Below are 25,598 nucleotides of genomic sequence, written 5' to 3'. Positions count from 1 at the left end.
CACCAGGGTCCTCAGCTGCAGCCCTGGCAAGTCTGCCAGAGAGGGGGCGCCGCCCACCTCCCAGCACGCAGGGGCTAGCCAGGGAAGGGCGTGCACTGGCCATCGTCCCCCACAACGCACACGAGTGACCCTTCGCCCGGGGTGCAGCTGCAGGTCCTGTCTGTGGGTGGTCCTGAGCCCCCAAGGCCGCACGGGTGTCAGAGCCCTTCCTTCTGCACAGTCCCCAGTGCCACCCTGTTCCCATGGCACAGGACACGGCCTGTGGCTGGCTCTGGAGGAGGCGGCCGCTGCCTCTGCACATCCCTGGGCCTGCCTGGTGCCCTTTGGAGCTGCCTGAGGCCGACAGAGCAGGGCCAGGCCCGTGTGCTGCCCAGGGGCGTCCTGATCAACGTGGAAGATGCCAGTGCGGGGCCTCCCTCCTCTGTCTACTTCACGCCTGCAGTGTTTGCCAAGTTCAGGTTCCCAGGGATGGGCCCCTCCGAGAAGGCACCACGCAGGGTAGGGCGGGGTCCTAGCAGGACGGGAGCCAGGGCTGACGGGGCTGTGTGCCCTAAGCGGCTGACGAAGAACTTGGTGAGCACAGCCTTGGTCCCTCCTGCAACAGCCTGCAGGAAAGCCGCGAGGCCCAGGGACCCCTGCAATGCCCCGTGTGCCCCAGGGGTGAGGCAGGCATGACTGGAACCTGGCCCGGTCCTGCCCGTCCAGCACACCCTCCTGCCAGCACTGTGCACCAGGCACTACTGTGGCACGGAATCACGGTCCAGGGCTGGCGTTGTGGCACAGCGGGTTAAGCCGCCACTGTGACGCTGGCTTCCCCAGGAGCACCGGCTCAAGTTCCTGCAGCCCCGCATCCGATCCAGCTGCTAACGTGGCCCCAGTGCTCGGCCCCTGCCACCCACGTGGAGACCACGATGGAGTTCCAGGTTCCTGTCTTCAGCCTGGGCCAGCCTGGCTGCTGTGGCCATTCGGGGAACGAATCAGCGACTGGAAGATCTCTCTCTGCAACTCTGCCATTCAAATAAATAAAATAAAATCCTTGTCCTTTTGTCCTTTTCCTTTTTAGTAGATAGCACTGGCTTTTATTTAAAGCTGGTGATGCTTCTTACATTAAATATTTACGCATTTAGCTGCAAGGCAGAGTGACAGAGAGAGAAGTCTTCCATCTGCTAGCTCACCGTCCCCCCCCCCCCCCATGGCTGCAACGGCCAGAGCCGGGCCAGGCTGAAGCCAGGAGCCAGGAGCTCCACCCTTGGACTTCCTCATGGGTGCAGGGGCCCAGGTACATCAGCAGGAAGATGGGTTGGGAAGCGGAGCAGCTGGGACTGGAACTGGTGCTCTGATACAGGACGCCAATCTCGCAGGCAGCAGCCTCACCCGTGTGCCACAACGCTGGTGCCAAGGCTTTGAGAACGAAGTGGAAGGGAGCTGCGACACTGTGTGACCATCTCGTCTCCGGCTTACACAAAGAACCCTGACGTACACACCTGTGCCTGTGGGCAGCAGTGAGCAGGGACTGCCACTTTTAATGACAGCGACGAATTCACGGTAAAACCTCCTGAGAGCCATTTTCTGAGCTAAATGTACGCTACAACCAGAAGACATATTTGTAGGCTAAACAGGCTCAGAGTTTATTCCTGTAACAGACAGGAAAAATGACCAAGTACGTCTGCGTCCGAATCTTCTACCGGGCCCCATGGCCCAGACATTTGTGTGTTTTAGAGCCAAGTCCTCCAGGACAGAATGGCCTGGGACCTGCTCCCCACGGCCACGGCTGACCCCCTGCACCCCCAGTTGGGGAAGCCCTACTTCTAGGCACGTGGCTTCAAGGCGCGGGGCTTGGCGTCACACTCACCACGGCAGTCGGCGTAGTCGTGGTGCCCGGGCGGGTAGTGGCCGCACAGCCGGCTGAGCAGCAGGCGCAGGTGCACCAGGCGCTGGCTGGGCTTCAGCAGGAATGCGCTGAGCGGCAGGTAGCAGACCTTCTGCAGCTCAAACTCTCTGCACACTGCCTCCAGCCTCTTACAGCGCTGGGTGGCCTGTTCCAGCGCGGCCAGGACTTCACCGTGTCTCTGGAAGCAGCTGGTGAGCTCCTGTGGGGTTGGGTGACACGTGGGACAGAGGGTCCAAGAACAGGAGTCCCAGTGTGGATTTCATCCCCACCTGCCCATCCCGGCAGGGACAACAGGGACGGTGGCTGGGGCACGTGAGGTGGAGGCGTCCTGTCCCACCGGGCTCCACCTGGCCTGCATCTCCTTCCAGCCGGGGTGTGGCAGCCCTTCTAGCACTGGCCATCGGTACGCTCTGTTGCCTCACTTGTGAGTAGACGGAGCTGTGAGGCCACCGCCTCCTCGGGACACAGCGAGGGAGTGCAGGGCAGGGATTGACAGGCCCCGCGGAGCCCGGCCGGGGCTCAGAGCTCTAGAAACTTCGCTCCAGAGTGGGGCAGCAGCCTGCTGGCCAGTCACAGAGACGGTGCGACCGTGCACCACCTATCACATGTCGGGGAGCACACACGTGTGGGGTCTGGGTGCTGTACACACTTGGCAAACCAAGCAAGTCGCTACCTTCTAGGAGGCATGAGCTCAGTTTGTTTAAGGTGATGACCTGTGTGACAAGACAGAGAACCCACTTCTGTGCGTTTCTCTCTTAAATGAGCACAGGTGGGTTTGGAACAGGCAGAACTTTCTATTTAACCTGGCTCAGAAATCAAACGCACAGTACAGGGTGGCGGTGGTGGTGCTCCCCAGTGGGGGCAGCAGGCTGGATGGGAGGTGGGACACAAGGCTGGAGCAGCTGGCCGGGAGAACCAGGACACTGCCCTGGGCTGTGCAGCATGGGGGGCAGGCAAGACCAAGACCCCCGAATGGCGGGCGCCCCCTGCACTGTGCAGTGGACAGCAGGGGCACGGGGGGGGGCACATCCCGTGGAAGAGCGCGGACCCCACAAGGGAGATGAGCCCAGCAGCCCCGTGCCCTCCCAGCTGCCGTGGGAGCCGGTCCCGAGGTGAGGGCTGCTCCAGGGCCACCTGCTCTGAGGGACTGAGGGGACCCTGAGGGTGGCTGTCTCCGGAACCCTTTCTGGGGTGACCTGTGCTGGGCAGCAGTTCTGAGGGGACTCAGTTCTGAGGGTACTCTGTTCTAGGGGGTACTCAGTTCTGAGGGTACTCTGTTCTGGGGAGTACTCTGTTCTGAGGGTACTCTGTTCTGATGGGTACTCTGTTCTGGGGGTACTCTGTTCTAGGGGGTACTCTGTTCTGAGGGTACTCTGTTCTGGGGGTACTCTGTTCTGAGGGTACTCTGTTCTGGGGGTACTCTACTTGGAGGGGAACTTTGTCCTGAGGAGACTCAGTTCTGAGGGTACTCTGTTCTGAGGTGAACTCTGATAGAGGGTACTCTGTTCTGGGGGTTACTGTGTTCTGAGAGAACTCTGTTCTGAGGGTACTCTGTTCTGGGGGTACTCTACTTGGAGGGGAACTTTGTCCTGAGGAGACTCAGTTCTGAGGGTACTCTGTTCTGAGGTGAACTCTGATAGAGGGTACTCTGTTCTGGGGGTACTCTGTTCTGAAGGGAACTTGTTCTGGGGTACTCTGTTCTGGGGGTACTCTACTTGGAGGGGAACTTTGTCCTGAGGAGACTCAGTTCTGAGGGTACTCTGTTCTGAGGTGAACTCTGATAGAGGGTACTCTGTTCTGGGGGTTACTGTGTTCTGAGAGAACTCTGTTCTGAGGGTACTCTGTTCTGGGGAGTACTCTGTTCTGAAGGGAACTTGTTCTGGGGGTACTCTGTTCTGAAGGAAACTTGTTCTGGGGGTACTCTGTTCTGAGGGGTACTGTGTTCTGGGGTATTCTGTTCTGAGGGTACTCTGTTCTGGGGGTACTCTGTTCTGAGGGAACTCTGTTCTGGGGGGGTACTCTGTTCTAGGGGTACTCTGTTCTGAAGGGAACTTGTTCTGGGGTACTCTGTTCTGAGGGGTACTGTGTTCTGGGGAGTACTCTGTTCTGAGGGAACTCTGTTCTGGGGGGTACTCTGTTCTGGGGGTACTCTGTTCTGGGGGTACTCTGTTCTGAGGGAACTCTGTTCTGGGGGGTACTCTGTTCTGAAGGGAACTTGTTCTGGGGGTACTCTGCTCTGATGGGTACTCTGTTCTGGGGGTACTCTGTTCTGAGGGTACTCTGTTCTGAGGGGAACTTGTTCTGGGGTACTCTGTTCTGAGGGGTACTCTGTTCTGAGGGGTACTGTGTTCTGAGGGTACTCTGTTCTGGGAGTACCCTGTTCTGGGGTAAGCTGAGCTGGGGGTACTCTGTTAGAGGGCACTCTGATCTGAGGGGTACTCAGTTCTGAGGGGTACTGTGTTCTGGGAGTACCCTGTTCTGGGGTAAGCTGAGCTGGGGGTACTCTGTTAGAGGGTACTCTGTTAGAGGGTACTGTGTTCTGAGGGGTACTGTGTTCTGGGAGTACTCTGTTCTGGGGTAAGCTGAGCTGGGGGTACTCTGTTAGAGGGCACTCTGATCTGAGGGGTACTGTGTTCTGAGGGTACTCTGTTCTGGGAGTACTCTGTTCTGGGGTAAGCTGAGCTGGGGGGTACTTTGTTAGAGGGTACTCAGTTCTGAGGGGTACTGTGTTCTGGGAGTACTCTGTTCTGGGGTAAGCTGAGCTGGGGGTACTCTGTTAGAGGGTACTCTGATCTGAGGGGGGCCTGTTGGAGGAGTCTGGAGGAGCCTGAGGGGAAATTGGGGGAGTCTGAGGGGGTCTGGGGGAGTCTAGGGGGGTGGGGGTGTGGGGGAGTCTGTGGGGTCTGTCTGAGGGGTCTGGCTGAGGAGAGTCTGGGGGGAGTCTGGGGGGAGTGGGGGGGGTGGGGGAGTCTGTGGGGTGCAGCTGGGGGGAGCCTGGGGGGGTGGGGGTCTGGGGGAGACTGTGGGGTCTGTCTGAGGAGTCTGGCTGGGGGTGTCTGGGGGAGTCTGGGGGAGTGGGGGAGTCTGTCTGTGGGGTCTGAGGGGTCCGGCTGGGGTAGTCTGGGGGGAGTCTGGGGGGTGGGGGGGTGGGGGAGTCTGTGGGGTCTGGCTGAGGGGAGTCTGGGGGAGCCTGGGGGGGTGGGGGTCTGGGGGAGACTGTGGGGTCTGTCTGAGGAGTCTGGCTGGGGGTGTCTGGGGGAGTCTGGGGGAGTGGGGGAGTCTGTCTGTGGGGTCTGTCTGAGGGGTGCAGCTGGGGGGAGCCTGGGGGGGTGGGGGTCTGGGGGAGACTGTGGGGTCTGTCTGAGGAGTCTGGCTGGGGGTGTCTGGGGGAGTCTGGGGGAGTGGGGGAGTCTGTCTGTGGGGTCTGTCTGAGGGGTGCAGCTGGGGGGAGCCTGGGGGGGTGGGGGTCTGGGGGAGACTGTAGGGTCTGTCTGAGGAGTCTGGCTGGGGGTGTCTGGGGGAGTCTGGGGGAGTGGGGGAGTCTGTCTGTGGGGTCTGAGGGGTCCGGCTGGGGTAGTCTGGGGGGAGTCTGGGGGGTGGGGGGGTGGGGGAGTCTGTGGGGTCTGGCTGAGGGGAGTCTGGGGGAGCCTGGGGGGGTGGGGGTCTGGGGGAGACTGTGGGGTCTGTCTGAGGAGTCTGGCTGGGGGTGTCTGGGGGAGTCTGGGGGAGTGGGGGAGTCTGTCTGTGGGGTCTGTCTGAGGGGTGCAGCTGGGGGGAGCCTGGGGGGGTGGGGGTCTGGGGGAGACTGTGGGGTCTGTCTGAGGAGTCTGGCTGGGGGTGTCTGGGGGAGTCTGGGGGAGTGGGGGAGTCTGTCTGTGGGGTCTGTCTGAGGGGTGCAGCTGGGGGGAGTCTGGGGGGGTGGGGGTCTGGGGGAGACTGTGGGGTCTGTCTGAGGAGTCTGGCTGGGGGAGTCTGGGGGAGTCTGGGGGAGTGGGGGAGTCTGTCTGTGGGGTGCAGCTGGGGGGAGCCTGGGGGGGTGGGGGTCTGGGGGAGACTGTGGGGTCTGTCTGAGGAGTCTGGCTGGGGGTGTCTGGGGGAGTCTGGGGGAGTGGGGGAGTCTGTCTGTGGGGTCTGTCTGAGGGGTGCAGCTGGGGGGAGCCTGGGGGGGTGGGGGTCTGGGGGAGACTGTAGGGTCTGTCTGAGGAGTCTGGCTGGGGGTGTCTGGGGGAGTCTGGGGGAGTGGGGGAGTCTGTCTGTGGGGTCTGTCTGAGGGGTGCAGCTGGGGGGAGCCTGGGGGGGTGGGGGTCTGGGGGAGACTGTGGGGTCTGTCTGAGGAGTCTGGCTGGGGGTGTCTGGGGGAGTCTGGGGGAGTGGGGGAGTCTGTCTGTGGGGTCTGTCTGAGGGGTGCAGCTGGGGGGAGACTGGGGGGGTGGGGGTCTGGGGGAGACTGTGGGGTCTGTCTGAGGAGTCTGGCTGGGGGAGTCTGGGGGAGTCTGGGGGAGTGGGGGAGTCTGTCTGTGGGGTGCAGCTGGGGGGAGCCTGGGGGGGTGGGGGTCTGGGGGAGACTGTGGGGTCTGTCTGAGGAGTCTGGCTGGGGGTGTCTGGGGGAGTCTGGGGGAGTGGGGGAGTCTGTCTGTGGGGTCTGTCTGAGGGGTGCAGCTGGGGGGAGTCTGGGGGGGTGGGGGTCTGGGGGAGACTGTGGGGTCTGTCTGAGGAGTCTGGCTGGGGGAGTCTGGGGGGAGTCCATCTTGGGGGAGTGGAGGTTCTAGGGGGGCTCCGTGGGGAGTTTGGTTGAGTCTGGGGTTTCTGGGGTCTGAGGAAGTCGGGGGGATCTGGGGGAGTCTGGGGGGGCCTGAGGGAGTCCGTGGGGGGGGGAGCTGTCAGCCGAGCACTGCCCAGGGCAGTGATGGTGTGGAAAGTTGCTCTCTGGAGCGCTGGCGGGCAGTGGCAGGTTGTTCTGTGACCCTGCTAGAACGCTGGGTGAGGGCAACGGGACCTGCTCTGTGGGCCCTATTCCGAGGGGACTTGTTTGACGAGTGGACCATGGCCGGGCGGTCACCATGCAGACCTGTCCTACCTTTAGCTGACGCATGTTCCTGAGCAAGATGTCCCCTATGCGCTGGTGGCCGCCTTTCCCGTGAGCACTGGAGGGTCCTTCCCTGGGGGAAGAACAGCGGCTGACAACCTCGCCGAGGCTATGGAGAGCACCATGGTCACCAAGGGCGTGATCCACTCTGCTAGCCACACGGGGACAAGATGCTCTGGGGTGGATGACCCCATGTCAGGGCCTTCACTTGAAAGAAACAACTATTGCATGTCTGGCCATTCTCTAAAAAGATGGCAACCAGGGCCGGCACTGCGGCATAGCAGGCAAAACCGCTGCCTGTGGCCCCGGCATCCCATACGGGTGCCAATTAGAGTCCTGCTCCACTCTCTGCTGTGGCCTGGGAAAGCAGTAGAAGATGGCTCAAGTCCTTGGGCCCTGCACCCATGTGGGAGACCTGGAAGAAGCTCCTGGCTTCAGATTAGCCAGGCTCCAGCTACTGCGGCCATTTGGGGAGTGAAGCAGGGATGGAAGACCTCTCTCTCTCTCTGTCTCTCTCTCTGCCTCTCAGTAACTAACTCTGCCTTTCAAATAAATAAATCTTTAACAGAATATGGTGACTATGGGGCAGGCGTCTGGCACAGCCGTTAGGACACTGCTGGGGAAGCCGGCATCCTCTTTGAGCGCACTGGGACTGCGCCCCCCCTTGGCTCTGGTCCAGCCTCCTGCTGATGCACCCGTGAGGGCAGCGGGTGACGGCCCAAGTACTCGGGTCCCTGCCACTCACACTGGGGACCCAGATGGGGCTCCTGGCTTCAGCTTAGGCCTGGCCCAGCCCTGGCTGTCGCAGGCCATTTTGGGGAATGAACCATTGGGTGGGAGATGCGTGTCTGCCACTCTGCCTTTGAAATAAATTTTAAAACAAGTTTTAGACAACACAGGGTTCACCTCCTTGTAACCTGCTCCTTTCATTTTCCTCCCTGGAGCAGGACCAGTAAAGGTGACTAGAGGTCACTGCTACATTTACAGCTCTCCCTACAGGATTTAAAAACAGACGTCAGCGCATCCGGGTGCTTGTGAGTTCCCTCTGAGCTGGGAGTGGACGGTGGAGTACCAGAGTGCCAGCCGCTGCTCCAGCTCACGCAGGAAGGCCCTGTGGAACTCGTGGACAGGGTCGATGCTGGAGAAGAGCAGGGCCACTAGGGCTGCAGGCGTGGTGTCCTCCTTGGCCAGGGCACTGCGGAACCACTGTGGGAGAAGACCAGAGACCACGCCCCCCGGGGCCTGTGACCAGGGGCACCGAGCAGCCACCCTCAGGCCACCGCCTACCAGGATGGCTCAGTCAGCACCCTCGATTCCGAAATACAGTAAAATAATTCTATGTTGGAAGTGTCCCACGGACACAGTCTCAGCTTTATAGCCTCACAGAAACTGGGAACTCAACGAGAGGCCATGGAAAACGCGTATTATGGAAAAACTCTGCATGGTTTCCAAAAAGATCTTGCACCAAAATAAACTTATCCCTTAATTCCCCTTTGACCAAGTTTTTGAAACGCCCTTAGGTATGGAAAAGACACGCATGAGGGCCCCGTGCCCGTAGGGAGACAGCCCTCAGGACAGAGCCGTGTCCGCAGTTCCTACCACAGTGAGGACTTCCAGATCCTTCAGGTAGGTGCGCTCTGTGGCAAGGAGCTCCTTCACCATGAAATAGGCCTTATCTTCCGGCAGGCGCTGGAAGAAGCAGAGGTGACTGTGAGCTCACGGCTGTGGACGGGGTGCCGAGGTTGGTACTGCCTTTTTTTTATTTTTTAAGATTTATTTATTTGAGAGGCAGAGTTACAGAGAGAGGGAGGGAGACAGAGACAGAAACAGAGACACAGAGAGAGAGGTCTTTCATCCACTGGTTCACTCCCCAGATGGCCACAACGGCTGGAGCTGAGCCAATCTGGAGCCAGGAGCCAAGAGATTCCTCCAGGTCCTCCACCAGGGTGCAGGAGCCCAAGCACTTGGGCCATCTTCTACTGCTGTCCCAGCCCATTAGCAGGGAGCTGGGTCAGAAGAGCAGCAGCTGGGACATGAACTGGTGCCCATATGGGATGCTGGCACTGCAGGCTGAGGCCTAGCCCACTATACCACGGCGCCAGCCCCTAGTACTGCTTTTTTTTTTTTTTTTAAAGATTATTTATTTGAAAGTCAGAGTTACACAGAGAGAGAAGGAGAGGCAGAGAGAAAGAGAGGTCTTCCAGCCGCTGGTTCACTCCAATTGGCTGCAACAGCCAGAGCTGCACCGATCCAAAGCCAGGAGCTTCTTCCGTGTCTCCCACGCGGGTGCAGGGGCCCAAGGACCCAGGCCATCTTGTACTACTTTCCCAGGCCATAGCAGAGAGCTGGATTGGAAGTGGAGCGGCCAGGACTCAAACCGGCATCCATATGGGATGCTGGCACTGCAGGTGGCAGCTTGAGCCGCTGCGCCACAGCGCCAGGACTCAAACCGGCATCCATATGGGGTGCTGGCACTGCAGGTGGCAGCTTGAGCCGCTGCGCCACAGCGCCGGCCCCTAGTGCTGTTTCCTTAAGCTGATCCATCATCAGGGTTTCCTCCCTAACTCCTGACGGCTTTTACTTTTGAGTAAGAACAGCCACAGGGAAGCCCATGAGTTCTCCCTCACATCTCTACTTTATGCTCTAATTTTGGAGAAAAGAACTGTTGGCCAAATAGCACTGGTTAGGGGGTGAAATCACCGTTATGATTCTCCTACGGTGACACAGCCAGCAGAGACAGAGCTGAGTGTGCAGCTGGACGCTGACTCTGAAGGGCAGGAGCCGACGTGAATGTGGGTCAGGCACCAGGGGCTGCTCCACCGCCTGGGTGTGGTGGACTCTGCCGGCCCCCCGCTGCAGCCATGGGCTCCTGAGGCTCCCCTGCCTCTGCCCCAGGTACAGCACTCCTGGCCGTGGAGGTGCTCTATCCTGTGCAGCTCACCCGCCCCTCCACCAGGTCACTGTACATACCCACGGCACCTCTGACCCAGCACCTGGAGTAAGCTCATGGGCACGGGTCCCCGCCCCCAGGAGCTGGTGTCCTCCCATGTGGCACAGGCTCGGCCGCAGCTGGGGACAAGGCCAAGGCAGGGAAGCCTAAGGCAGAGCAGGGCAGGCTTGGAGGCCTGCGAGCTGGGGGCAGAGTGGGCCAGCAAACAGGTCAGAGGTCAAGGGGCTGGAGCAGCAGTGGGGTGGTGATGGTGGAAAAGGGTGAGCCAGGTGACTGGGGGAAGGCAGGCCACACTGGCCTTCTGGGCCTACCCCACGGTGCTGCACTGCCCTGAGACCCCTGTAGCAGTCTGGTGGCCGGCACTGGCCAGGGTGAGTGGGAGGACGCGCGCTGCAGAATCCTGGGGTGGCTGTGACGTGTGGGGTGCAGGTCCTGGGTGACTGTGATGTGTGGGGTGCAGGTCCTGGGGTGGCTGTGACGTGTGGGGTGCAGGGAGGACCGGCCACAGGGCGGGGCTCAGGAGGAGGTCCTGGGTGGCTGTGAGACCGGCCACAGGGTGGGGCTCAGGAGGAGGTCCTGGGTGGCTGTGACGTGTGGGGTGCAGGGAGGACTGGCCACAGGGTGGGGCTCAGGAGGCGGTCCTGGGTGGCTGTGAGACCAGCCACAGGGTGGGGCTCAGGAGGAAGGGCAGGAGCCAGGCTGCCACCATGAGTCTGAGGGCTCCTGAGATGGACGATAACCGTGTGGGTTAGTTCAGGACAGCACGTGGGTGAACAGTGAAAGCAGTGCACTCACAGGGTGCCCTGTACAGCTGGCCTGATGCCCATGCCTCCCCTCCCTGACCTCCTCCCAGGGTCCCAGTCCTGTCCCCAGAGCCCCGCCTTCCTCCCCAGTGGTGCAGCCCCACACTTTCCCATTTCTTCTTTTTGGGCTTCACGCAACTAAAACTCACTTTTCCAAATTCAGAATCAGTATCTCTTTAAAAAGTCTTAACTCGGGGCTGGCCCCATGGCTCACTAGGTCAATGTGGCGCCAGCATCCCATATGGGTGCCTGTTCTAGCCCGGTTGCTCCTCTTCCAGTCCAGCTCTGCTGTGGCCTGGGAAAGCAGTGGAGGATGGCCCAGGTGCTTGGGCCCTGCCCTGCACAGGAGACCGGGAGGAGGCTCCTAGCTCCTGGCTTCGGATTGGAGCAGCTCCAGCCGTTGCGGCCATTTGGGGAGTAAACCAACGGAAGGAAGATCTTTCTCTCTGTAGCTTTCTCTCTCACTGTCTGTAACTCTACCTGTCAAATAAAAAAAAAAAAAAAGTGTCTTGTCTCTGGGGCTGGCCACTGGCATCCCATATGGGCATTGGTTCAAGTCCTGGCTGCTCCACTTTGATCCAGCTCTCTGCTATGGTCTGGGAAAGCAGTGGAAGATGGCCCAAGTGCTTGGGCGCTTGTACCCATGTGGGAGACCCAGAAGAAGTTCCTGGCTCTTGGCTTTGGATCAGCCCAACTCTGGCCATTGCGGCCACCTGGGGAGTGAACCAGCAGATGGAAGCCCCCCTACCCCCCAATCTGCCTCCCTGTAACTTTCAAATAAATAAATAAATCTTAAAAAAATTTTTTAAGATGTCTTATCTCTCTGTGAGCATGGCCTGTGCACAGGGTCTGGGCAGCACCAGCCACACCCCTGGAGGCCAGGGCTCTGGGCACTCATGCCCCAGAGGCAGCCCTGGGTCTGCGGAGTCCCAGTCAGGAGATGGTGTGTGGGGCCCAGAGCACAGAAACAGTATCCCACGGAGCCCCAGGCTGGCTCCTTTCCATATACTCTCACCACACAACCACTGCTAGTGAGCATTCTCTCCACAGTGGGGGCTGGCACTGGGAGGCCAGCATCCAATATGGGTGCTGGTTCTGTTCCTGGCTACACCACTTCTGACCCAGATCCCTGCTGATGGCGTGGGAAACAGCAGAAGATGGCCCAAATACTTGGGCCCCTGCAACCACGTGGGAGACATGGAGGACGCTCCTGCAACTTGGCTTCAGCCTGGCTGAGCCCTGACTGTTGTGGCCGTCTGGGGAGTGAACCAGCGGATGGAAGATCTCTTTCTTTCGCTGTAACTCTGACTTTCAAATATATCTTTAAAAAAAAAAAAAAAAAAAAAGACCACCAGCGGTGGCAAACGGAACACAAGGGAGGGGCCTGGGGTGGGGCCCTGTCCCTCCAGACTCACAGGCCGGCTGCGGCCAGGGAGGGCGCACTCCTGCCAGTCCTCAGTCCCCACGTGACCCGAGACAAGGATGCCACGGCAACCTCCACCTGCAGTGGACCGCTGCGGTCCACAGGTACTGTCTCCCAGGCCACACTGTCAGCCTGGGTATCCTCAGGAGTGACAAGTTGTCACCCTAAGAGCCACTGAAACAATCAACTACTTGTAAGACAGAAAGTCACAAATTTTAGTTCTAGAAATAGATTTCTTCTAAGCCATTTTTGCTTTTATTCTAAAGAAACAGTGAGTCCAGGGCCAGCACTGTAGTACAGCAGGTGAACCTGCTGCCTGTGGTACTGGCATTCCGTACGAGCTCGGCTGGGCTGCTTACACCAGCTCCCTGCTAATGCAGCCTGAGAAGGCAACGGAAGACGGCCCAGGCGCTTGGCCCTGCCGCCAAAATGGGACCCTTGGATGGAGCTCCAGGCTCCTGGCTGCAAGCTGGCCCATCCCCAGCCATTGCGGCGGCAGATGGAAGCTCTCTATCCCATCTCTCCTCTTTATGCAACTCACTCTTTCAAAGAAATTAAACGTTAAAAAAATTTTTAAAAAGAAACAAAGCTAAACGCACTGTTATAAGGTTCCAAAATAAAGGCTATCTGCATAACTGTCTTGCTGCCCAGCGTCTCTGCAGGCTGGCCCAGCCTCCCCGAGCACGGCACTTGCGTGGCCACCTGGCCTTGCCGCTGCTGGGCTGCAGGTGGGCTCAGGGGGCCTGGGGCCTCCCACACAGGCAGAGGTGAATCAGTGCAGGGCACCACCCCTGCTGAGGCCTCTGAGAGACCTCGGGGCCCTGCCATCTGCACACATGGCCTGGATAGAATGTGCTTTTACCTGCTTGGGCCCCCAACACCCTTCTCCCTTCTGCTGGCTGCACAGGGACCCCCTCCCCCTCCCCTCTGTGGTCCCCCAGGGCCAGCACAGCCCACTCCCCCCTCACACCTCAAATACTACAGACCCTGAGTCCTTGTGCACACATGCCCACCTCCCCCATGACATGACAGCCTGCAGGCTGGCCCGTGGCTGCTGGACAGCTCTCGACCTCACTCCTGCTGGTCTCATCAACTGCCTCAACTCCCACCACAAACCCACGCCCATGCTACCCACGCCCTCCCCTGTGTCTCCAACACCGGGCCCAGCCTCCCACCACCAGACAAGGGAAGGGGGCCCCAGCAAACACCTGATCCTGTCCCAGTCACCTGCTTGTGCAGAGTGGATGCTGGGCCATGCAGGGAGGGAAGAGCGGGGAAGCTGCTCCCCCAGGGCACGGCGAGGGCCCCACCCCAGGATGCAGGGCCCAGGACCAAGGACACTGCTCTCTGCACAAAGGAACCCCAGGAGGAGGGGAATCGGAAGATTCTGCAGGGAGCATCCCAGATTCTCCTGTCTACCCAGGAGGCTTCCGGGCAGCAGTGGGCAAAGAGGCCCTGGCCGGGCCTGTACCTGCTCCCCAGCCATTGCTGCCCAGGGAGGATGAGGTACCGGCAGAGAGCAGCACACGCCGGAAGCAGTCCCCCATGGCAGGGGCGAGGGCCCACCTTGTGCCTCGGTTCCTCCTCGAAGTCCATCCTAGCTCCAGCGTCGCTAAGGACAGGGCTCAGGAGGGGGGACGCGCTGTGCTCAGCGGGGCCCAGAGTCACCTCGAGCGTGGGGCTCAGGCTCAGCTGGCTCTTCTGGCTGGAGGGAGATGGCTGAGGGCTGTCCGCTGCAAGGCCTGGAAGTGAACGGGTGAGGCGGGAAGATGAGAAAGCCACGTCCCCCCGGCCTTCCAGGGCACCTGCCCCTCGAAGCCTCGCTGGAACCAGCCTCAGTCTGCGCCCCGCCCCAGCCTGCACCCCTGCACCAGACGTCACTGTCAGAGCAGCGCCCGCTCACCTGAGCTCATCCGTGACCACACAGAGCGCTCAGTTCACGACGCTGGGTTTTTTGTGAATGAGGATTTTATTTTGGTCTAGAATGATACCATGGAAAGTAAGAAATACTTAAGTTTTGCCTTCTTTGCTTTTGAATAGAGAGGTCCCAGATCTGTAGGTAAGTCCAAGGCAGCCAGCGTGATCATGCGACAAAGAAGGAATGTCCTTGTTTTCAGTCCCAGAGGTTAACGAGCCATTAAGTGCCACATTTTAGGTATCTTGATGGCAGTTTCAGTGGAGAAATTTAACTGTGGCTTAAAAACTCCTCAACTTGGATGTCCCCACGGTTTTAACCCGGAGACCACTGTCACCTCTGGCTCGGCCCAGTCGTCCTCAGAGTGCTGGGACACAGTGGAATGCCACACCTTCCTCCCTGGAACCCATCTGCATGGAGCAGGGTTCTCTTGCACCAAAACTTGGTTTATTTAACCCAAAACATGTCAGGGCAGGCAGATTCATGGAGGGCAGCTTCCGAGAGCTCCTTAGAGAACAACGGTGCCACAGCTACTGGTTCACAGGGCCCAGTCCAGCTGCAAGCCAGGGCCAGGAAGGAGTCCTGACTTCAACCCTGCCGAATCGCGGTGCTTGGAGAGGCTCCCTGGGAGGGAAGTCTCTTGGAAGACATGGGAGTTGCAGGTGCCGAGACCTATCCAGCAACACCATGGGGCGTCACGAACAACCTGCCTCTCGCACTATGCCTCTACTACATGGAAAGTATGGACAATGGCTTCAAAATCACACAAGACCCCTGCTTCTCCCTCCTCTCCAGCACACAGCGGCCGTGACTGCTCCGGGCCAGCTGAGGTGGGGGGCTCCTGCGAGAGGGAAGTGCTGCAAGAGGTGCCACACGGGGCCTGTGCTCTGAAATCCTGTTCTTGTCACATAAAGAGCATTTAGAGAACAGGCCACAGCTACCGAGGACGTATCCGCCCAGCTGCGTGGTGAGAGCAACCTGCAGCTCACTTACGCACACACAGGGCCACGGCACCTGATGGTTTACACAGACCTTGCCAGAGCCCTGCCCGCATCTCCAACAGGCAGGAGGTAAAATGTGAGGGAAGCTGTCCCAGCCCGTGTGGGGGTTCTGGGGCCCCCAGAGACCTCCCATTAAACAGCCCCTCCCTCAGCAACTCACAAAGCCAGGAGCCCCTCCCTACAAGAGACGTTCCGGGTTCTGTGGAAGTTGGCACTCACCACTTAGGCACTGTCGTTGTAAATACTTCCCACAAAATAATCAAATCACAATTCAGTGAGTGGACTGTAAAGAACCAGAATTCACTATGAACATTTCATCTCATTAAATCTGTTATAGCAAACCTGTAATCACACCTAGTATGAATTACAGAGAAGCAGAGGGAGCAGGCACTTGGCCCAGCTGCTAAGACGCCCGTGTTCCACACTGGAGAGCCTGGGTTTGATCCCAGGCCCCGCTCCTGACTCTGGCTTCCTGCTAACGCAGACCCTGGGAGGCAACAGGTGAGGACTCAGGTGGGAGATGCAAACCGAGTTCCCTGGTTCCTGGCTTTGGCCTGGCTCAGTCCTGGCTGTTGGAGGTATTTGGAGAATGAACCAGCAGAGGGGAGACCTCTCTGTTTCTCAAATAAAATTATGCAAACACAGATCCTACATGCTAAGTGCGTAGACCTGTGGGGAGTTTTTTCAACCAAGTGGCAGGAAGTGTCACTGTTCCAAACAGGAGGCCATGGGGCATGTCCACAGCCCCAGTCCAAGCAGGGGGGCAGCTGGGGTGGGGGCTGTGCCTGTGAAAGGCAGGCTCAGTGCTCCTCCGCCTTATGACATCCTTTTGACATGGACAACGCACATGGAACACGTGGCTAACAGGCACATACCTGCATAATTCTAAACATGCCTGATCCAAGCTTTAGGAGCCCCAGCTGACGTCACGGTCCAAGGTCCTCTACTAGAGCTGGGCAGAAGGAGCCACAAGTGGTCCCTCTCTGAGGGTCACTCACCTCCCACTCTTGCAGGGGACACTGTCTTCCATCACCAAGATCATGTCCCTACTTGCTGACAGGTGAGTCTTCAATTTCCAGGACTACGATACGAACTTGAGGGAGACGGTGGCCACGCTCACCAAGCAGTGGGCTTCCCTGCACAGACTGCCCGAGAGGGTGGCCTCAGAGCTCAGAGAGGCCAGCACCAGGTCTCATCCCGCCCGCCAGCGTGCACCTGAGACGGGCGGCCCTCCGGGGTGCTCTTCAGTCTTGAAATGCTCTCATGGTCCTCCCACAATTTCTCAAAGACCTTTTCAAAGGCTGCAGGGTGGTGCGTTCCGCTTACCTTCGGACACTTTTTGTTCATCTTACTGGAGCGTAAAAGACGTTAAGAGACAAACGTGATGTTTGGAGAAGTTAACTTACTTTTATTTCATACCTTTAAATTCTTTTAAAAGTCTATAATAAATGATTCTTGAAAACATTTGCCTGGTCGGTTAAGCTTCTGCTTGTGATGCCAGGATCTACTACCGGAGTGCTAGTTCAAGTCCCAGCTGCTCCACTTCCAATCCAGCTTCCGCTAATGTGCCTGGGAAGGCAGCAGGTGTTGGCCCAAGTCTTTGGGTCTATGCGTGGGAGACCTGGATGGAGTTCTGGCTCTCAGCTTCAGCTTGTTGCAAATCTGGCTGCGGTGGCCATCTGGGGAGTGAACCAGCAGGTGGAAGATCTCTCCCCGCTCCCTCCCACCCTGTCCCCTGCCCCCCACCTCCTCCATGCTCTGCCTTTCAAATAAATACATCTTTAAAAATTTTTGCCTAGTGGTGGAAGAAGAATCAGCCTCTGGCAAAGTCAGGGTGAGGCTAAAGCCGACCTGAGGAGGAGACGCAAGAAACAGAAGTTCTGGCTGCACTGACCAACTATTCAGCCCAGGAGAGAAGGAAAAGCCAGACTGTCCACAGCCAGGCCAGGAGTCAGCAGAGAACGGCGTCCACCTTCACGAATGAAATCAGACGCCACAAGCGACTCTTACACATCTGCCTCACAACCAGAGCGGAGGAGCAGGCGTCTGGCTCCGTGGCTCCCACATGGCAGCACCTGGGTCCCCTCTGCGGCTCCGGCTCCTGACTCTTCTGCTTCTTGTTGATGCCCTGGGGGGCTACAGTGATGGCTCAGGTTCTTGGGTCCCTGCACCCCTCTGGGAGACCTGGATGGAGTTCTTGGCTCCTGGCTTCAGCCTGGCCCAGCCTCAGCTGTTGTGGACATTTGAGCAGTGAACCCGTGGATGAGGGCTCTGTCTCTCAAAAAATAAATAAAAATAAAAATAAAAGTGGGAGGTAGAAAAACGGTGTCAGCACGTTTCTCGCTGCATGTTTGGCGGAGCTCACCTCCCTGGGAAGAACCAGAACCAAGAGTGACAGCGCGGCACTGAGTCCTCTGTCCTTAGTTGTGAGCCGGCGCCAGCAGGCAGCCTCCACAGCTGGCTGCCGTCAGAGCTCCGAGGCTGCTCCGACACGCGCAGCGCTCCTAATGCAGCCTCTGTTCCTGCCTTTGGTTCTGAATAGCTAGGACTTTTTCTCATTTCAAAAAAGGGCATACTAGCCTAGGCACAAAGCGATGCCTCGGGCCACGTGTCCAGACTGGCCATCTGCCAGGTGCCCAGCTCCTTTTGCCTTGGTATCTTTGTTCCATTGAAAACTCTAAAATTCTGAGAAGCACCTATGACTTAGGAACCTTCCTACTGGGGCAACAGAGGCCATGTCCCCAAAACGAACTGTTCAAGTGAACTGCAAGTCTGCTGGGTGCTGGGCCTAAGGCAGCCCACAGATGTTGGCAGAGAAATGCTTTGAGCTTCCTGGGATCAAGACTGCGCTGCTCAAGTCAGCACGTCCCTCTGTGCAGTGAGTGCTGGGCACTGGGAGGAGGGCATGAGGCTCCTGTGCCCACCGGGCTCGGGAGAACCTGCAGCTCTTCCTGGAGGTGCCACCGCCACAGCCCTCTGCGCCGTGTGGTGGGCCAGGTGGGCTCGCTGCTAGCTGGCTCCCACGCTGGTCACTGGTGCTGACCGCTCTGCCTACTGGGTGCCAGGAGCCTAAAACTCCAGATGGTCACCCATTGCCCTCCCAGAGCTGATGGCATCAGCACCCAGGCAGGAGTGAGAGGAGCAGTATCCACTCGCACCCCAGCAGGGGGTCTCGCTGGAGAGTGGTGGACAGCCCCACCCAGACAGCAGGAAACCTGTTTTTGTCAAGGGGCAGTTAAAGTTTCGAGCTGGAGTAGAGATCAGTCCAGAGTCTGAGTGACACCACATTCCAGGTCAGGAGGTCAGGGCCTTCTGTTCATGCGCCCTCGAGGGTGCCCGGCCACACCTTCCTCCTGTTCAGAATCAAGAAGCCAGCAGGGCCACTGGGGCCCCGCCTGCACTCAGCACTGTACTCAGGATGGGCGAAGCCACACCACGCCCCTATGTCTACCGCCGCCACACTGGCCACACAGACCACGGCTGGCGAGGGCAGAAGGCACTGGAACACAGCTGGGACTGCCTCCAGTGTCTGAAACCAGACACGCGTCACGGTGCCTGCTTGCTGCCAGGAGCCGGGAGTGGAGACGCAGGAGACACGAGCTCTTCCAGGGATGAACTGAACTTGCAAATGCTCTGTGAGCGTAAGCAGAGGCAACAAAAGCTAAAAGGCTTCTTTTAAAATTGATAGTAAATATTTCCTTATTTTATTGAATAAGCAATTAAAAAGTCTAAATTAGTACATATTTGCAAATTTATAAATGGCTATTTCAACGGAAAGCGATTGTAAGTACCACAAACCAGACAACAAGAGTGCCGCTTTAGAGAATCAACACATTCAAATGCATAGGAAGCCCCGCCCACTCTCCTTCCTGCCCCAGTGACTCTAACCCCCACGTCCCAGATGGCCCCCGTACCCCAGGCGCTGCACCGCAGACCGGACAGCAGCCAAGGACTGGAGAACAAACACGAGCACGCTCAGCTCCACGTCCTCAGCGGACACGGACCTTCCTGTCTGCGATGGATTTTCCTCCTGACGCTCCAGGGCCTTGGGGAACACGTGAGCCTTGAAGACACACGGTGTGGACTGGCACATGACAGCCAGGGACAAGGCGCTTTGTGTGTCACCTGTGACAGTGACCACAGCGTGTGTGCTGTGGCTGCGGGACACCAGGGCAACTTGCATTTGAGAGTCTGTTTATGTATTTGAAAGGCAGAGTTACAGAGAGATGGGGGAGAGACAGAGAGAGGGAGAGAGCTCCTCCATTCGCTGGTTTGGTCCCTAAATGGTCACAGTGGCTAGGGTTGGGCCAGGCTGAAGCCAGGAGCCTGGAACTCTGTACAGGTCTCTCACATGGTGCAGGGGCCCCAAACACTCGGGCCATCCTCTGCTGCCCAGGGGCATCAGCAGGGAGTCAGATGGGAAGTGCAACACATGGGACTTGAACTGGTGCCCACATGAGATGCTGGTGTGGCAGGTGGCAGCTTAAACCACTGCACCACAATGCTGGCCCTAGAGCTTTCCTTAACCACACAGAGACACCTGTAACCCAAAGCTATGGAAAACGACTCGGCTACCACGGCGGAATGACGAGACAGGCTTCAGGCTTTTCCATGCCTGGCCCTCAATGATCGGTGCCAAGTGAAATACACGTGCTGACAGGAACAGGCACGCCTAATCCAGTTCCACAAGAACACACTGTAGTCGGCTCCATCACGCCTCGCTGGTGCAACCGTCCTGGTGCTGGACTCACCGAGACAGAAACCTGGGCCATGTGTGCCGTCCATGTTAACAGACAGAGCCTGGCAAACGGGACGCGCCTCTGGGGAGGCCACTGGGTCATCAGGCAGACTTGTCGGCACTGTATACTTCTGGTAGGTGGGCTCTAGACCCCAGGGGCCCGGCCCCGTCTGCACGCCCCCGCCTCCCAGCTCTGCTGACCCTGGGTGTGTGGGGCAGCTCCAGGCAGGAGGCTCTGCCCAGCATGGCACTGCAGCCTCCAGACCAGGGCTTCAGGTCAGACTCAGTGCTGGGAGCTGCTGGGACCACATGTGGGGAAAGACAGGGTTTACGCAGGGGACCCAGTCCCTGGGTCCTCTGGTGGGGCTTCATGGGGCGGGGGAGCCCAGAGCACGGACTCAGGAGAAAGCGCTGTGGGTTTTTAAATACATTGTTTCACCATAAAGAGCAAGCGCTCAGCTGTTTAACCTGGTGGTTGGCACCTGTGTGCCACACGGATAGGAGGCGGCAGGTGGTGATGTCCCAAGTGCTGAGAGACCTGGATGGAGTTCTGGGCTCCTGGCTTTGCCTGGCCCAGTCCCAGGTGTGTGAGCATCCGGAGAGTGAACCAGCAGACAGACGCGCTCTTTCTCAGTCTCTCGAACGGTAATAGTAATACTAAGAACTAGGAACACTCCAGAGGAGAAAACCTGCTCCAACTTTCTCCAGATTGTGCCAACATCTCAACCACACATGGGAAAGCTCCCACCTTCAGCAGTGCTGCCCAGAGACCTGAGACACAGGCTTGTGGACAGGAGCTGGTGCAAGTGAGGGACCTTAGACCCTGGGTAGCTGCTGGCTCAGCCCCAGCTCCACACCATGAGGCATGGCAGGTCCATGGCATGGAAGGGGAGGGGCTCCTCTACACACAGTGGCGAGCAGGCTGCACCGGGGCCCTGGTGTGCATGACGCCAGGCTGTGGGAGCAGGTTTTCAGCACGCGATGACAGTGGCATTGCTAACTTGCCTGACAGCCATGCGTGGGTGGGCTGAGAAGCAGCCCATGTTCCCACATGGGGGCCAGCAGCAACCAAACCCCGAAACAAGCGGGGACGGCAGAGGCACAGGCGGCCTGTGGTGCCCAACTTTCTAAATAACAAGAAAGCTGAAGTCCACGAACAAAACCCCAAACCAAGCAAAGCCCATTCAACAGGAGGCCCAGCAAGGGTGGCTGAGAACAGCGTTGATTCCCACAGCCCCAGCTCCCCCAGGCTGGCCCAGGCTGGCCCAGCCCACACCTGACCTGCTGCCCGACACTGCACCGCGGCACACAGCCGGCAGTCTCCAGTGAAGGAGGGGCTGCCAGGAGCCCTCCTAGGAGACGTTGACCCAAGCCTCGAGGCACCACACCAGGGTCACCATCGACTCCCCCACAACACAGATGTGGGCAGCTGACAGGGGAGCCATGCGCCACAGGCGTATCGAGGAGGGGGTATCACTGAGCCACTGCAAGGCCAGCCGTGAGAACGCGAGTTAGGGCGACCAGACTTGGTGACGCGCACCGTGCTTAACTACAGCCTCCCGCTGGAACCCAGCCAACACGCGGGACTCCCCTGGGCAGAGAACGTGAGCGCTTCCCATGAATGCATCTGGGGAGAACATGGTATCGCGATAAAGCTGGGTCCATCGGGCCAAACCTGCGGGCACTGCGGGCAGAAGGTTCTCACCTGCCCCTGTGCCACAAGGACCACAGTGTGTCGGCAGACGTGGAGGCCACGTCTGCCCGCCTGCTCACGTGGCCACCGGCCGCCTGACTGAGCCAGTCTCAGGTGGCATCATGAGAAGAGGCGGCACCAGCTGACTGACAGATTTGCTGTTCCCAGTCCTCATGCTGGGGGCCTGGGGGACGCATCACTGCATGGACAGCTGCGTGGTCAGTCAGAGGGACGGGGCCTCCGGCATGGAGCCTCCAGGCCGGTGTCCACCAGCCACGTTGCCACGACCTCCCAGGGAAGCTCAACTCAGACGGCAGCTGCTGCTGCCCTGAGTGCACCTCACATCTGCCTGTCCAAGGCTGCTGTCCACTCAGCGGCCTCTGGGTCTCCAGGAGACACTGAGACACTCCCGGGACCACAGCACACGGTGGCTGGGGCCTGCACCTGCCTCCCCCAGCCCAGGTGCTGTGGGATGCATGCAGAGTCCATGGGGTGCAGTGGCCGGCAAATCAGGCCAAGTACCTGTGCCAGGTGATGGCAGTGCCGCTCAGCCCACAGCCAGCACTGTGTCCACCAAAGGTCACCACAGAACCAGAACATTCAAAATGGACAGCACCAGAGTTCATGTGAACCGAAGCACGTGCAAAAAACAAAAACAAAAAACAAACAAACAAAAAAACCAAAAGGCCACACAGACGAGTCCATCGTGGGGATGGTGGGATGCCCACCTATGCCTGTCCGGCTACACTGGACCACAGCTCTCATTCTCTGACGTTGAGCCAGGGTCTGAGAGACCGAGGATGCCCCCTCCCCACCGAATGCACTCACTGTCCACGTGCAGACCCTCAGCACTGAGCTCTGGCCCTGCAGTGGGGGCGGGGGCGTCCTGCAGGAGCCCCACGGGGTCAGGATGGGTTTCCCTCTATCTGCTCTGCTGAAGTCAGATTTTTTATATTGTTCTGCAAATCGAAAGAGACTGGTTCTCCAGCTGCGTGTGCAAGGGGGCTGCTGAAGAACAGGCTCATGTCCAGGGGGGCCTCGGCCTCCGAGTCCCAGGAGTCAGTGTCGGCGCTGCTGGAGCCCTCGGCTGTCGTCGGGGGGTAGCTGAGCTGCTCTAACTGGTCGATGATGTCAGAGAACTGCAGGGCTGAGCTGGACTCGGAGCGAACTGAGCAGGCCGGGAAGTTGACCATGGAGCTGGCCTCAGACTGATTGGCGGAACTGGGTGTATGCAGGGACAGCCCCCCGTGCAGTGGAACGTGACTGAGGGAGCTGGCCTCGGACCGGCTGAGCCTCAGCGAGCTTGTCTGTGACGGCCCCAGCAGCCTCTGCATCAGACTGGCCTGGGCCTTCACCTCCAACAGCTCCGAGGTGCCCGAGGGCTCTGCACGGCCACCGAAGTCGCTCTCGTCCTCAAAGTCAAAGTGGTCATCTACGTCCATGTCCACTGCCTCAGTGGAGCACCTGTCTGGGCTGGAGCGGGCAGACTCCAGGTGCTGGAAGGCATCTGGACCACACAAAGGTGGGGACGCAGTGGGCACGGCAGGAGCCAATGAGCTATAGGGGAAAGAGAAGGCCTCCGAGCCTCCCGCAAAGAAAGAGATGTCTGCGGGGTCGTCATCTATGAACTCCTCAGACACCTGCAGGGGGGTGCTCGTCAGTGTGAAGCCAGGGCCCACCCCAAGGCACAGCCGGCCCCCCCGGTGCTCCCCTGAAGAGGGGCACGAGCCCGCAGCCAAGTCGCCCTCGGCACTGCCAGTTCTGTGAGCAGCTCTGCACACCCCGCTGGCCTGCCCTGTGTCAAGGTCAGCGACCCCAAGCCTCTGCCCGGCAGCACCGCCAGGACCACAGCTGCTTACAACATGACAAAACCCGACACCTGGACCAGGCTGCAGCGCGGGGGGCCCCGGGTGCTGGGCCGATGGTGCGTCCAGGCCGTGGGCCGCTGCTCCACAGCTCCTCTCTGCCGCGGGACTCCTGCCCTGGGGGGCCTGGGGATCCGCCAGGGCACTGTTGTTGCCATCCGTGAGCTCAGGCTGGTAGGGAGGGATGACGGGGGAGGTCGGGAGCCGGCCAAAGGAGGCGCTTGCTGAAGAGAGCGAGGCAGACGTCCGCACGCCCTCGGTGAACGAGACGCTCTGGGGATCACAGTTAAGAGAAGAAAACACGGAGTAAGCGGAACTCTGAGTCACCACGAGGAGCACCGATGCCACACATGTCTTGGCTCTGCCAAGAGATGCAGTGGATGGGACTTCCCCCCAGCACGGCTGACCAACTCGGACCGCCTCCTCTTATGGCCAGAAATGTCCATACTGGAGAAGACCCTGAGCTCACGGCTTGGCTGAGCGTGCGGCAGCTCAGCCTGTGGCTCGCCCAACGTGGGGACGCCGGTGTGATGGCAGTGAGACACACCGCCACCCACAGGCACAGGGAACACAGGGCTGCTGCCTTGGGTCTTCCTTGTGATGTCAGCGCACAGGAACCCCGAGTTTTTCGAAAATGCTTGGTGAGGTGAGGTTCATGAGGACAGGAAATGCTGGAGGGGCCGTGGGGAAAAAGTCCAACAGCCACGTGGCGTCCTTGCCATCCCCGCGTGACCACCGCCCCTGCTCATGGGGATGTGAAGCCACCCTTGCCACGCACTGAGTGTCACTGCACAGAGACACAGGAACACGTGCGCCTGACTCTGCCACACGACATCAGCTAGACCCACGTATGACCCACATGTGGCCAAAGAGAACCAGGCCCTGCTCTAAGGCAGACTCTGGGCAGCTGGCGTCTGTCCACACCTCACACGAGTGCCAGCAGCAGGTGCGAAGGCAGAAGGCACAGCAACGTCTGTAATTCATCTGCTCTCAAACGCCAGCCGAGCACATTTCCTGCTCACTCAATCCCACTCAGTGTTTTCCCATGGCTTCCCAAAAGCAGTGTAAGAACACTAACAGCTGACATGCACTTCTTAGATTACTCATACTTTGACACTACATTAGAATATTATAAAGGAAAATGAAAAAAAAAAAAAAACCACATTTCCTTTGGATTCCAGTTGATTTAACAAGGAATTTTTAAACAGGAAACACACCTAGGAGAGTTAAGAAAGACTCATTAGGCCGGCGCCGCGGCTCACTAGGCTAATCCTCTGCCTTGCGGCGCCGGCACACCAGGTTCTAGTCCCGGTCAGGGCACTGATCCTGTCCCGGTTGCCCCTCTTCCAGGCCAGCTCTCTGCTGTGGCCAGGGAGTGCAGTGGAGGATGGCCCAAGTGCTTGGGCCCTGCACCCCATGGGAGATCAGGAGAAGCACCTGGCTCCTGCCATCGGATCAGCGCGGTGCGCCGGCCACAGCGCGCCTACCGCGGCGGCCATTGGAGGGTGAACCAACGGCAAAAAGGAAGACCTTTCTCTCTGTCTCTCTCTCACTGTCCACTCTGCCTGTCAAAAAAAAAAAAAAAAAAAGAAAGAAAGAAAGAAAGAAAGAAAGAAAGAAAGAAAGACTCATTAAAAACCAGCTTGAGACACAGGAGCCTGAGGACAGGGCTGGCAAGCAACTCCTGGGACCTCCACGCAATGCAGTGTCCACCCAGGACACAGGCCAGCATGCTGATACACGTGCAGCTGGAGCCACTGCGTGAAGACGGCCGTATTCTACATAAGAGGAAGTCTGAGGGGCAGGCATTTAGCTCAGCAGCTAAGATGCCTCATCCCACAGCAGACAGCCTGGGTTCCACTGAGGGCTCTGCTCCCGACTCCAGCCTCCTGCCCACAAGCACCCTGGGAGGCAGCAGGTGACGGCCCAAGTGCTTGGATCCCTGCCGCCACACGAGAAGCGGATTAACTTTCCAGCTCCTGGCTTTGGCCCAGCCCTGGCCGTCATGGGCACACAGAATCAATCAGTACGTGGGCGCCCTGTCACAGTGGTGTGGAGCAGCTGAGGTGCCCCTCGGACGTTCCTGCCACCTCCCGGGCAGTGTCTGTGACTGTAGATGGCTTCGGTCATGCCAATCACATTTCACTCTTTGCCTAACGGCAGGCATCTATTTGGCTATGGCACTCTCAACAAGTTTGGTTTTTAATGGTTGCAAAGAATCGCAGGAAGGGAA

General features: G+C 58.8%; 1 protein-coding gene across 3 annotated transcripts in view; it reads right to left on the bottom strand.

The window, feature by feature from the left end:
• Nucleotides 1–25,598, bottom strand: part of FARP2 (FERM, ARH/RhoGEF and pleckstrin domain protein 2) — a 98,464-nt gene that overhangs the window by 8,466 nt on the left and 64,400 nt on the right. For all 3 annotated transcript variants that reach the window (XM_062194282.1, XM_062194304.1, XM_062194293.1), the window contains exons 13-18: nucleotides 23,380–23,638; nucleotides 13,720–13,895; nucleotides 8,577–8,666; nucleotides 8,050–8,183; nucleotides 6,969–7,050; nucleotides 1,853–2,090 (exon numbers count right to left, since the gene is read on the bottom strand). In XM_062194282.1, the coding sequence (XP_062050266.1) occupies nucleotides 1,853–2,090; nucleotides 6,969–7,050; nucleotides 8,050–8,183; nucleotides 8,577–8,666; nucleotides 13,720–13,895; nucleotides 23,380–23,638 (979 nt within the window). The remainder of the gene's footprint in view (nucleotides 1–1,852; nucleotides 2,091–6,968; nucleotides 7,051–8,049; nucleotides 8,184–8,576; nucleotides 8,667–13,719; nucleotides 13,896–23,379; nucleotides 23,639–25,598) is intronic.

The sequence above is a fragment of the Lepus europaeus genome, chromosome 1 (assembly GCF_033115175.1).
Source record: "Lepus europaeus isolate LE1 chromosome 1, mLepTim1.pri, whole genome shotgun sequence".
Taxonomy (NCBI): domain Eukaryota; kingdom Metazoa; phylum Chordata; class Mammalia; order Lagomorpha; family Leporidae; genus Lepus; species Lepus europaeus.
The sequence above is the reverse complement of the archived record's forward strand: the minus strand, read 5'-3'. Positions and strand labels throughout refer to the sequence as shown.